The 12,790-nt window shown below is 39.0% G+C and overlaps 1 protein-coding gene across 1 annotated transcript; it reads left to right on the top strand.

The window, feature by feature from the left end:
* The first annotated feature begins 9 nt into the window (after positions 1 to 9).
* SRD5A1 (steroid 5 alpha-reductase 1) lies at positions 10 to 12,158 on the top strand. Its single transcript, XM_059855120.1, has 5 exons — positions 10 to 384; positions 2,450 to 2,616; positions 6,341 to 6,442; positions 8,537 to 8,687; positions 10,828 to 12,158. Exons 1-5 carry the CDS (start codon positions 59 to 61, stop codon positions 10,892 to 10,894), a joined length of 813 nt encoding a protein of 270 aa, XP_059711103.1. The 5' UTR covers positions 10 to 58; the 3' UTR covers positions 10,895 to 12,158.
* The last annotated feature ends 632 nt before the right edge of the window (positions 12,159 to 12,790 follow it).

Genomic DNA, 12,790 nt, shown 5'->3' with positions numbered 1-12,790 from the left:
GCGAGCACGCCCCCGGCGGCCACTGGCGGTGCCAGATGAACCGAGGCGGCGGAGCGCGATGGGCTTCGCCGGCGATGGCGGCGTGTGCGCGCTGTGGCGCCGGGCCGAGGGCCCCGAGGAGCGGCGGCTGCTGGAGCTCTTCTCCTACGGGCTGATGGCGATGGGCGCCGTGTCCTCCCTGCTGCTCCGCTTCATCCCCATGCCCTACGGCCGGTACTCCTCGCGGCGCTTCGGCTGGCTGCTGCCCGCCCGCCTCGCCTGGGTGCTGCAGGAGCTGCCCTCCCTCCTCGTCCCGCTCGGGCTCGCCGCCTGTGGCGGGGCGGTCGCGGCCGCCCGGCCCAACCGCGTCCTGCTGGGCTGCTTCCTCCTGCACTACGCGCACAGGTGCGGGGTCGGGAGGGAGGCGCTGCCCGCGGGCACCGGCGGGGCGGGGGCGGATGGCGGATCCCTTCTCCTGCCCCCTGCCGTGCTGGGGGCAGGAGAAGGGATCGCTCTTCATAGAGATACCTGGTTGCTGCTTCCCGACCGAAGGGGTTGAGGTTCTGCTACTTAGCGTTTGTTACTTAATATAGTAGTTACTGACGTCTCTTCTGCTTCGCTACACTACGATGTGCCCTGTGTTGTTACGGTAGCCGGGCGAATAGCCGTGGCGATGCGGTGCCGGCTGCCTTGTGCGCTCTGTGCGCTGCGATGCTCCGGCGTGCAACAGGAGCGCTTGGCGCTCCCTAAGCGCGCCGCTCCATCGCTGTGCTCCTGCTGCTGTGCCTCCTGGTGACTCCCGCTTCCGCAGTGACTTGAGCAGGCTGTCTTAAGGTCACTGTTACAACAAGAAAAGTTCAGCACCGTGTATTGATATAATCTTGATGTTGCTAAACAATAGCTGTTTTCTAATTATATTGTTCAACATTGTCTTTCAACATAGCGTTCTTTGCAGGAGTTGGACTGGATGAGCCTTGTGTGTTTCCTCCAGCTCCGTATATTCAATGATTCATTAAAATACTGGCAAAGGTGAGGCTGAGTGCCCTATGTTGCCAGGCAGTCAACAGTATTCAGGCATTTTGTAAAAATACTTGGAGAAGGCAGGTTAGTCGGAGCCCAGGTGCGATCTTGCTGTTCCCTTTAAGTTAGGGACAGTAGCTACTCGTCATACTCCACAAGTAAATTTGCCACCAAGACAGGAGGGTTGGATTTGTCAGGTTTATTTTAAGCCACTTGTATGGCTGATATGTTTTTTTCTGATACTTATTGAGAAATCTTTTGCTTTTGACCAAGTGTGTTCCACATCCTTGTGGTGGGGAGGTGTATGACATACGGTGCCTGGAGGCTGCCTTTGAAAACCTGTAATCGTGTCTTTGCTCCCCCTTTTTCTATTCTCAAGCATAAGGACATTAGTTTTTACATGGGATCTTAACTCATCCTTGAAGTCTGGGAATAACTAGGAATGTGAGGCAATGAGTTGTACAAAAAGGTGAGCTGTGCTGCAGTTTCTTTTTTTCCAGTTGCTTGTTGCTACTGTGAAACCTGAGGGACTCTTCTGTATGTGAACGTGGACTGGAAGAGACACCTGTTATCTAGTTCTGTTTCTTGTAGCATTGTGTGCTTTAAATAATTGTGTGATAATTAATTTATTTCATGATTAATTTATTACTCTTTCTTGAAAGCTGTTAGGGTTGGACTTCCTTTGGAAAGGTTATTTTGAAGCACTCATCCTTGGGTAGGTGGAAAACACGTGAAGAATGCTCAGGCTTCAGTGATCCTGCTTCTGTATCATTATGGATCATAATTAAATCAATAGACAATTGGGAGTTGGCTAGTTCCACAAGAAAGAGCACAAGAGTATTCACCTGCTCTTCTTGTTTGGAGCTAGTTTGTTTACTTGCATAATCTCCCAGGAAAAGCAATCAAGATTCCTTTCCCAAATGGGATAGCAATTGTGGGTTTGTCACATCTTTAGAGGTGTCCTAGAGTAGACCAAAACTACTTGAGGTGAAGCAATTAATGTTTTGGCGTACAGGGTAGGGAGGAAACTGAGGTCAGTTAAGTTAATTTAAAGGGGATTGACTTTCCCTCTGGAAATGCAGGAATTTAGTGAAGGGGTCTTGTTTCCTAGCTCATCTCAGAAAGCTTGATGATACAACTGAGAGTTTAGGAACAAAAATGGACTGTGCTTAATATCAGTTGTCTTTATTCCTCTCACCAAAGTAGTTGCTTTGCATGCAAAGTTCAAAATTTCTGCCATACAGTAGAGAGGACTGGTCTTGTAATTCCAACTAGGCAAAAAAAGAGAATGTTTTAGATGTTAAAGCAAATGCAGCTATCCTCTCAAACTCACACCAAGGGCTGGTGCTGAGAATTTGTAAAGTAGGGTAGTGTGGACAAGGTTTGGACTTCAAAACTGTCTTTTTCTTTTGGTTAATACAGTAAGTTTTCTTTTCTTTGTTCACTATAGGGCACTCATCTTTCCTCTTCTGATCCGTGCAGGAAAACCAACACCATTTTTCACTTTTGTGTTAGCACTTCTGTTCTGTGTTTTCAACGGGTACTTGCAGGGTCGAAGCTTAACCACCTATGCAACTTACCCTCCAGACTGGCTGGGTGACGCACGCTTCATTACAGGTGAGTTAAATTGTATTATGAGAACATTATGTGTAATTTTCCTCTGCCTTCATAGCTCTTAATTTTTTATTGTGATTTTATAGTAACTTCAATGCCATTTTATAAGTCTTCTGATAATTTTCTCATTGGTGTAGCTGGAGGCCTTTTAACCTTTTTTAACCTGTGAACTGCCACTTCTTTCTGCAGTGCTAGATGATCTGATTGTCATCTTTAGTCTCTAACAGCCAAGTAAATCAAGGTAATTTATTTTTTTTTCTCGTAGAAGCTTGAAGCCCTACCTGGAACCAGCAGCATGCATGTTTAGAAGAAGCAAAGCGTTTCTGTCTAACATGTAGATTAAACTAAAGTAACAAATTCATGAAGTAAAAAATCTAGCAAGGGTAGCTGCAAACTACCGACATGCCATGGCAAATGCTCACAAGTCCTTGGTGTCAGGATATCTACACTGTATACACACACAGGCACCAATCCAGCTGCCCTTGTAATTGGGGGCGGCTTTGTCAAACAACAAAACTGGCCACACAAGGAAGGGGTGGAGGGGTTGATCATTCACTCCCAATTAGGAAGTGAGGCTATATTTATAATTGAAGCCAGGGATATGATTAAAAGACTATGGTATTTAGCAGCAAAGTATTTTATTTACTCAATTTTTTTGTTTCCTAGACAATCTACTTATGCCTACTGTCAAAATGATAGTATAATTTCCTAATGAAATCTTTACAGAAAGGTCATGTTCATCTGAAGATAAACCAGAATATTTTGCTTCATCAGTCAAAGGCAGAGTAGTGGACTGTGTAGATCCTTGATCTCAGTCAGTACCCTTTTTGTTATTCAGTAACCAGAGCAAGTTGGTGTTTCTCCCTTATTTCTCAAGCCTTTTACAGCAACAACAACAAAAAAAAAAGATATTTTTTGTCTTTATTTCAGTGCTATTTTGGATCACAATAGAGGACAACTGTGGTGAATGCTGCCATGATTATAAGGTTGAAGAAATTTCAATATAAGTAGATTCTCTTGCCAAGATTAGGAGGCAGTTCTGTTTGTATGCTAAAGACAGAGAAATTGAGGTACAAGGGAATTACTTCAGAGGGCACTAGAATATATTTGAAATTTTCTTGGTCATTTAAAATTTCCACTTTCCTTAAATCAGAAGCCAGCAAAAAAAGATTAAAAGATTCTTGATCAAAATTTTTGAAGACTGAAGCCAGGCAGACTTTGTTTTCAGTACCTTAGTTGAAAGATATCTCAATACAGTGCTGTGACTGAATCATGATTAAGGAGCCGTAAATCTGTTCCTCCTTACTCCAATATCTTTTAAAAAATTAAGTTAATAAGACTTGTTGCTCAAGTTTCCTTGGGTACTTTTGGGTGTTGTTTTTGGCTTTTTTAAGCTTCAAGGATTTCTGAAAGATGCAAATGTATAAATGACAATTCATCTGCCTTCAATTATGAATACTTCTGTGCATGAATTAGTTTGTTTTGTATTTGTGGTTTTGTTTGGTTGGTTTTTTTCCAAACCAGTCTGAAATATATGCTTATATATATGTCTAGTACCACTAAGTGGTACTAGAAGTGAAGTGTTGTTCTGGTGACTATTGTTAGTCAATACAGTGCTTTAAAAAGTTATCCTGAAAACTAAGGAAGTGAAGATTCCTGATATACATATCAACCACTTTAATAGTGTGACCACTGCTGATTTTTTAAGACTGTAATTCCAACAAATCTTGAGATAAAATTTGGCATGCCCATTAAACAGCTAAACTGAAGACTTTATTTTTCCTTTTTTTTTATTCCTGTAATTAGAATATCTTTTGCATTTTTTTTGTTTTGTAGTTCATACTAACATAATTGGATCGTAGCAATTTATAATTGCTATTTGGCATTCATCCCAGCTGGGAACCTCTAAATACCTGCAGTTTATGCTTATGGCTTTGGTCAAAGCAAATGCCAAAGTGAAGTATTGTACACTGGGTACTCCCTGAACAATTGGACTATTTTGTTCTAGTACGTCAAAAATATCTGACAGTGTCTTTAAGCTTCTGTTTAAAATTACAAAAATAAATATTACTAGAATATTAGAAAATAATGATAGCAAGAAAGCATATGTCCTGGTAGTTAAGATGATATTTCTAAAGCTGTATGAAGTTATATGTGGAAGTTAAGTGAGAGAGTGTCTACAAATAGCAGCCAACTAATGTTCAATATCTGGAAGCTGAAATGAGATAAATTTCCAGTGAAGACAGAAATTTGGCAAAGTCAGGCTGATTAACTGTTGTGGTGAGAAGTTTCAAACAAGTGATATGTTCTCTGATTGTAGAACCTTTTTATATAGTTTGTCTGTTTTGGGGAACACAATAACTTATATCTACAGCAACAATTTATTTGGAGCAGGAATATGGTTTTGATGTGATTTCCTCATGGTTTCTCTGGATTGTGTGTTGGTTTAGTTCTCAGTGAACTTGTGAATTTACCAAGAGAGCTGGTGATACCCTGAAGTGGTGACTGCTACAAACAGGACACCAACACCACCTTCGTAATCTGTCTGCACTTTTAGTTGGAAACTTTTCTTCTGTTGCTTGCTTTAGCTTCTTCAAACCCTTTGCAGTATGCCATGTCTTTTCTTACTCCTTTAAGTCCCTATTCAACTACTTCCTTCAAGTGTTGATGGCTAACTCATTTGTGCATCAAAACACTTCTTTAATAGCAGTTCTGCAATGCAGAACAGCACCTGTAACTCACAAGGTGCACGTTACAGAACATCAGCACCTCAACTTTTCATCTGGCAACCAGGCAACTAAGTGCATGTGTCACCTCTGCTCTCTTTGCACATCAAACCTGAAGAGCGTGTATGCATTGTCCAAATCTGGATATAATCTTGTAGGCAAGGGATGTGGGTTATCTCTCCTAATATTGGTAGGTATCTAGATGCTCCAGATGGTTGTCTTGTTGGAAAAACTTACCACAGAATCTGAGATGAGGCACTTCTTAACCTCAAAACACAGATCTTACCTGTTCCTTATCAGCAGGGAATGCTGCCTTCAAGGGAAGATAACATAGGTAACATGTTGCCAAAGGATAAAAATAATGAATTTCAATCCTAAATTCCTTTTGATTTATCCCACCCTCATGGCAACATAAAGATGCAGAATGTGACAACAATCTCAGTTTCTGTGAAAGGCTGTAATAATTGGCTAAACCATTTTGTTGAATGGCACGAGAAAATGGTACATTAATTCCTTCACAGTTGTATTCCTTTTATTGTACAGAAATCTATTGGGGAAATTCTGATATGCTATCAGTAAAACAGTCAAAGGAGAGTGAGGCTAATATGTGTCCCTCTGGGAAGATTAAAAATGGCTGTTTGTTTCAGTGGGTAAAATTTTGGCGTATTTGTTTTTCTATGTTGAAGTTAGGGAAACATACACGTTACATCTGCATATATGCACATACATATGTTTATATAAGTCTAGCAACATAAGAATAAACTTCATTTTTAAAGTGCTATTTCCCATCTAGGGAGCTGGTGATAGTGTGAGCTCTGCTGATTGAAGAGGACAGTGTGGGACTGGGACTGTGCAGGATGTCACCAGAGCTGTTTATGCTGCTTACATTACTACTGCCTTGAGACAATATACCTAATGTGATATCGGACTGTAGTTTGTTTTCTGAACAAAGTGTATTTAGTGGAAATACTAAATACAGTATTTTCAATATTTCTCTTCAGGTTTCTTAGGATGGTTGATTGGCATGGCCATCAATATTCATTCTGATCATATTCTCAGAAATCTGAGAAAACCAGGAGAAACTGGTTACAAAATCCCGAGAGGTAAGTAAAATGGTACAGAAATTAATACAACAAAAAGAAGTATCTCTCATATAAGAAGTGGAGAGAGCTCGGACTCTTCAGACTGGAGAAGAGAAGGCTCAGGGAGGTCTTACCAAAGTTTATATATTATGAAGAAGAGAGAACCAGGCTCTCCTTAGTGGTGCCTAGTGGCGAGAGGCAGTAGACACAATTATTTCTGAGTTTGTTTGTTTGTTTGTTTGGCTGGGAGGATGGTCAAACACACAGGTGTGGAGCAGGTTGCTCAGAGAGATTGCCCAGTCTGGTTTTGAGTCTCCCTCTATAGTCCTGGACAACCTGTTCTGGGTGATCCTGCTTCAACAGTGGTGGTTGAACAAGATTATTTCAAGAGATCCTTTCCAATCTAAAATGATTCTGTGTGAAAATGGCCTTCTAAAGCTTGGTGTATTTTAGAGGAGGTAGTAATTTATGATATAAAAGGCAACTGGAAATAGCATTTTGTTTTCTACCGCAGGAAGTAATTTTATAGTTTGGGAAACATTTTCTTTTTCTTCTGACCCCAAATATTGGAAGGAATCTGTTTCATTATATCACTTGGCTTGTGCAAATCTTTGAGTTTCTTGACCAACATTGGCTATGTTTTTAAAAAGGGGTAAAAATGAAACAGCATTGCCCAACTTTTCAGAGAATCAGCCCGTGGGTGGAGAAGAAAGACCTAAGTTATTCACTCAGTGTGGGGACAGCTGGGAAATGAAGCAAGTACTCAGCATGTGACACATCTCATGTCGGATATAAGAGGGAGGTACCTAAAGTAATTAGAGAACAGCAAAAATTTTGAAAAGGGAGACACAGGAAAGGAGGACAGAAATCCAAATGAATTTGACATTGTAAATCCTGGCTTTTGTAGGAAAATGGAAAATATGAAAGGCTTTCTTATGGAGCCTATACTGAAGTGTTAAGGTTTATTATCACTTTTGGAAACAGGCACTCTTCTGGGTACATTACACTCACTGAAAGCGGAAAGATAATAATACTTCTGAATTCTGTTATCTCACTACATTTTTTTTCCTAGTTGTTGCTTTTTCTTGGTTGTTAATTTTTTTTAAATAAAACTGTAAGAACTAAGATATATAAGGTAGACTGTTATTTTTCACCAAGAAGGTGAAAATAATTATAATTTTAATAGATGTAAATTGAAGTGCTCATGTGAAAAATGAATATGAACATACTATACTGTGTTCAGTGTACAAAAAGGTTCTGAAGGAAATTTCTGGAGGAAATATGGTATTTGCTGTAAGATCAGGAGTAGCTGGTCTTTTTGATGTTGCTTATCCAATTTAAGTGCTAGAATTTTACTTTTGTCACAAAAGTAGTGTAATTAGAGCAAAGTCAAAGCATGTCCTTTATTACATTTGCCAAATACCTGTTTTAGTCCCACTGGTAAAGCACATACTGAGATATTATCCTTTTGTACACAGACTTTAGAATTAGGGTGAAATTCTTGATTTATAAAATTCCCAGCAGCTGAGTTTATGCACAGTTGTCTATACAATTGATTTAACACAGACTGCCAATTTTTCACTGAGTGTAGAGGCTGGAACAGCAGATCTGATGAGGAATGGGAACAGAGGTGCAATAACTTTGTAAGCCAGAGAATAAATTTGGAACTTTACTTCATAATAATGGTATTGTTCATAATTAACTTGTTTTCTAAAGTACTTTAAGAAATGAAATTGTAGGCTAAGTAACCCTATGAGTATTTTCTGGGACTCAAGGGGAGTATGTCTTCTATTTCTACATATTTTAAAAGAGTTTTAGGGTATGGTCAAAGAACATGTCTTAAAGTAATTATTCACAAAGGCATGTACTTGCTTCTGCTGCTAGTAAATCTGCTTTTCTTTATTTATTTAAAGAGGAAAAGTGGAGCTACAAAAGGTTGGTCTTAGAATGAGCTCTGAAATGTTCCTTCATAGCACAGCTTGAACTGAAAAATACTGTCTCCACTGCCTTTAAAGATTAAATTGCGACATTGGTGATATAGCTCCTACTTGGTGTACAGAAAAGGTAACATTGAACATCCTAAGGTATTTTGAACTAACTCTGTCCTGCTTTCAGGAGGAATGTTTGAGTATGTCAGCGGAGCCAACTTTTTTGGAGAGATCCTGGAATGGTTTGGGTTTGCCCTTGCCTGCTGCACCATTGAAAGCTTTGCATTTGCTTTGTGTAGTCTCTTCATCCTGAGTTCAAGGGCTAGACAACACCACAAGTAAGTGTTCCTGCCTTGTCAGTTCTGTTGTCTCTATGCCGCACTGCATTTCCATTTCACAAATTATGCCTCATCCTACAGGGATGTTGCAGAGCAAGTCTTGTGAAAGAGACTACTGCTGTAGGGCAGAATATGATAGAGAATACTCTGAGAAGATTAAATACTGCTGAATTTCAGCAGGATAGTACAGACAATAAACAGAGTACAACAAGGCGGTCAAAATAATGTTTAAATGAAGATAGTTCATCTTGGATCTGTAAAGATTATAGGCAAGTTTAGCAATATTGTCTTAATTAATCAAATACTATATTTTACTTTCTCAGACTTGTTTCTCTAATATATAAATTTTTGAAAATCACCCAAGCTGTCTTTAACAGGCACAGTTTATAGTCATGTCTGTATCATATTGTCTATAATCAATTGTATGGACGTTATGAAAACAGTTCTGATAGATGACGTTTAATGAAGTTGCTGCTCTAAACAATCCGACTCTTCATGTACTGTATTTATAGTGTGGCTTTCCTGCTCACAAGAAGGACCATAGTTTGGGGAGACTTGTTTCCTGAAAGGATTCTCATTAAGGAATAGCATGCTTAAAAGAATTTGAACATGTTGATTTTATTTTGGTTACTTTCAGCTTCCTGCTTTGGTTCTCATGTTGAAACTTAGTGGCATAAACATGAATTTACAGAGGAAATGGGTTGAAAAAAAAATACTGACCATCTATGAGGGCAGCCATGTCTATGTCTAATGGAGTGCTAAAAACCTCCAGAAGGAGGTTTTCCTGTCCCTTGTCTGTAGCATGGTCCAGGTCTGTGATACCCTCCCAGTGAACAAGTTTCTTCCAGTATCCAACCTGAGCCTTCCAAACCTGTTGCCTTTGACCATCTCTTCCTGTTTTATCACCTGCTACTAGTGAGCAGAGTTGCAGAGTATCTTGAGCTGGGAGGAGCATTTGAGGGTTGTCCAGTCAGCTGGTGTGTGGCAAACCACAAGGCTCTGCCCAGGGCTCATCCAATTGAGTTCTGAGTGTCTTCTCCTTGCCAGGTGAAGAAAGGACAGGTTCTCCTGCCTCTCCTTGTATATTACCTTCTTCAAGCTCAAATCCATGGCTGGTTTCCATCAATCTTAAGCCTTGCTGGCACTCTTTCAGAACATCAAGAAAGGCTAAATGTTGTTAAAGGAAGTTTTTTACATTAAAGGAAAAATGCATGAAAATGGAATGGGGGTACAGGAAAAAATACCCAAGCAACTAAAAATAGCAAATCCATGTAAGCGAAGAAACATGTCAGTGAAGTTTGTTTATTTAAAAACAAACTTAGAATAAATTACTGAAATGGGTAAATAGGATAATTGTAGTCCCTAAATGCAGGTTGCACCTATCATGCATTGCATGTTTTGTTCTGTTTATTCCAGCTTTGATTTTGCAGTTAGTTAGCTATTGATATTATGAATATCTGCACTTTCAAGGAGCCCAGGTGAACTTAGCTCTTTTATTTCAGACAAGCAGAATAAATGTTCAAAAATGGGAGTAAACATGCTTGTTATGGAAGGTGAAAGCACAAATAATATCTGATAGGGCTCTGCATTTTTTTAATTGTCTGGATTTGAAAATAGTGATGGTCTTTGAGGGGTGTTAGCAGTAAGGTAAGTGCAATGTTTGTTGTGTTCAGTTTGATTACCCAAATTCTAACTGCAGCCAAAGAAGCTTCTATGCAAAATGGGACTCTCATTCCAGTGTGTGAAATATCCCTTGCTTCCATGTGAAGTCATTATGCAATGACAGGTTTTTGATTTTATTTTTTCTCCCTCTAATTTTAAAATGTGTAAATATTCAGTATGTGTTACACCATACATTTTGAAAGAAAGGGTTATTCCTTCCCTGACATATCTCACCACATCTGTTGGTTTGATTTCCCATTGCTGGCAGCTGTAACTTAGTTTTGTTATATTTGGTGATTAGATGTCATTAGAATGAGTGCAGTAAATGCCATTTTTCTATCCAGAGTAGGTTATAAAGGCTTTTTTTTTTGTAGACAAAAACATGTATGGGTTAAATTAAACACATTGTACAATTATTTCATTTCCTCAGCAGTGTTTTGAAGACTCAATACTCATCCAATTTTTCTTTGTTTTTCAGATGGTACCTTGAGAAATTTGAAGACTATCCAAAGGACAGAAAAATTGTCATCCCATTTTTGTACTGAGCTGTGCTTTTAACACTTTGAGATGGATGCTTTTAGTAACAGCCAACATTTTACAGATGCTGGCAGGTTAGCAACACACTCGGATCACCACTGTGACAAAGCCTTTCCATCAGTGCTGCTATTACTTACTGCTTTTTCCTCTTAACGGTAATGCAGAAATCTGATGGACAGGGTGAATAGGAACAGAAATGGTTTTCCAGCAGTGAAGCACCTTCATAAATACATTAGGCAATGAGTCTGAATTGGCATCATGGGAAGTACTGTGCATGACTTCTGATGCTTTTTTTTCTGCCTGTGAGGGCTTCTGCTGTTTCCACTCAATGTAGCCAAGCTGTCCTGAGGATTGTGCTGTGAGCTCAGCCACCCTCACTGCAGTCTGGATGGTGTGTTCTGCCTACATACACAAATAGGGTTGATTTTATTTTTTTTTCCTTGCCTTACTAATCCTTTAAATTCTCCCCACCTGCATTTCCAGAAGAGCTGGTGATGTAGACCAAAGAATTAGATGAATACAGTTGCTTTTAGATGAGAGGCAGGGTTTTCCTTCTCTTTGTACCCTTACAAATATAGGGACACTGTACAGACAATATCTAATGATAGTTACATAAAAGTTGTACTGCTAATAGATTAATACTGTCATCTACCTCTTAAAAGTGATAGCTATCTCAAAATGCAATGTGTCTTCTCACTCTAAACTGGTTTTGGAAGTCTACTTAGGATACTTAGGCCAATCTAGCATTGTTAACAATTGTGTAATGTTTTCTAACTTAATTTATAAAAAAACCTTGAGATTTAAAAAAAAAATCTTATTATGCTGTTTTAAAAAAATCAAGTGTCTTCCTTCTTCTGTTGCTAACATTCTAGATTATTCTATATTCTAAAATTCTGGAGCCTTGTGTCTATTCTCATACCCCAACCTTTTGCTCTCAAAGGACTCCAGATGGTTTCAAGAACATGATGGGATCCCAAGCATATAGATTTTCAAGTTATCTGTGTCTTATGCATGATTGTAATAATAAAGAATCTTTCAGAATTGCTGACACCAAAAAAAAAAAAAAAAAACCAAACCCAAAACAATTCAAGGGAAAACTAAAAAAAAAAAAAAAAAAAAAAAAGCAATCCAACAAAGCCCCCAAGTGAACAAGCAAATTCTAATAATTAAAAAAAAATTAAAAACAAACAAATGAACACTAAGAAAACTTTCCACAAAACCCCAAAACTCTGCTGCTACTATAATTTGAAAATAAATGGAATTCAAACTTTTGCCAAGTGTCATCTGCTCTGTTTGCACTTCTGTGCTGGGTTATGTTCTTCAAAACAAATTAGTAACATAATGTTGCCAGATGCTAAGTTTTCCAGTAGGGTATTGCAGTAAGATTTGTTTTCATGAGCAGTCATGATGCTTGTTGGAGAGAGACAATGGTGAAGAGTTTGGTTTACTCCTCAATGCTAAAATGGAGTTATTTGACAGTGAAAGTTAAATAGTTCACTTAAAGCATATTCTGAAGATAATTTTAGAATCTTAGGATATTTGTAAATCCTGTCATCTCTGCAGCATTTTTTTAAATCTTCTTGTCCAAATCATCCACCTATCAAAATCTCTTTTAGTGGAAAAAAATATAGGATTCAAAAACCACTGTCTACCCAAGGTGTTTAAACACTTATGTAGTTTATGGTGAGCTAATATCTTTATTGGGTTTGTGTGCCTAGATTTTGGTGATGAGGGCTACAGGGATGACTTCTGTAAGAAGCTGCTAGAAGCTTCCCTCATGTCTGGTAGAGCCAATGCCAGCTTGTCCCAGGGCCAGCCTGCTCCTAACCAAGGCTGAGCCCATCATGAAGGACAGTAATGTCTTTGTAATAGTGTATTTAAGAAAGAAGAAAAATATGTTCTTG

This window comes from Haemorhous mexicanus, chromosome 1, assembly GCF_027477595.1.
Source record: "Haemorhous mexicanus isolate bHaeMex1 chromosome 1, bHaeMex1.pri, whole genome shotgun sequence".
Lineage (NCBI taxonomy): Eukaryota > Metazoa > Chordata > Aves > Passeriformes > Fringillidae > Haemorhous > Haemorhous mexicanus.
The sequence above is the reverse complement of the archived record's forward strand: the minus strand, read 5'-3'. Positions and strand labels throughout refer to the sequence as shown.

Coding starts and splice junctions, on each gene's coding strand:
- SRD5A1 (XM_059855120.1), top strand. CDS start 59: ATGGGCTTCGCCGGCGATGGCGGCGTGTGCGCGCTGTGGCGCCGGGCC. Junction 385..2,449: donor CTCCTGCACTACGCGCACAG/GTGCGGGGTCGG, acceptor TGTTCACTATAG/GGCACTCATCTTTCCTCTTC. Junction 6,443..8,536: donor TGGTTACAAAATCCCGAGAG/GTAAGTAAAATG, acceptor TCCTGCTTTCAG/GAGGAATGTTTGAGTATGTC.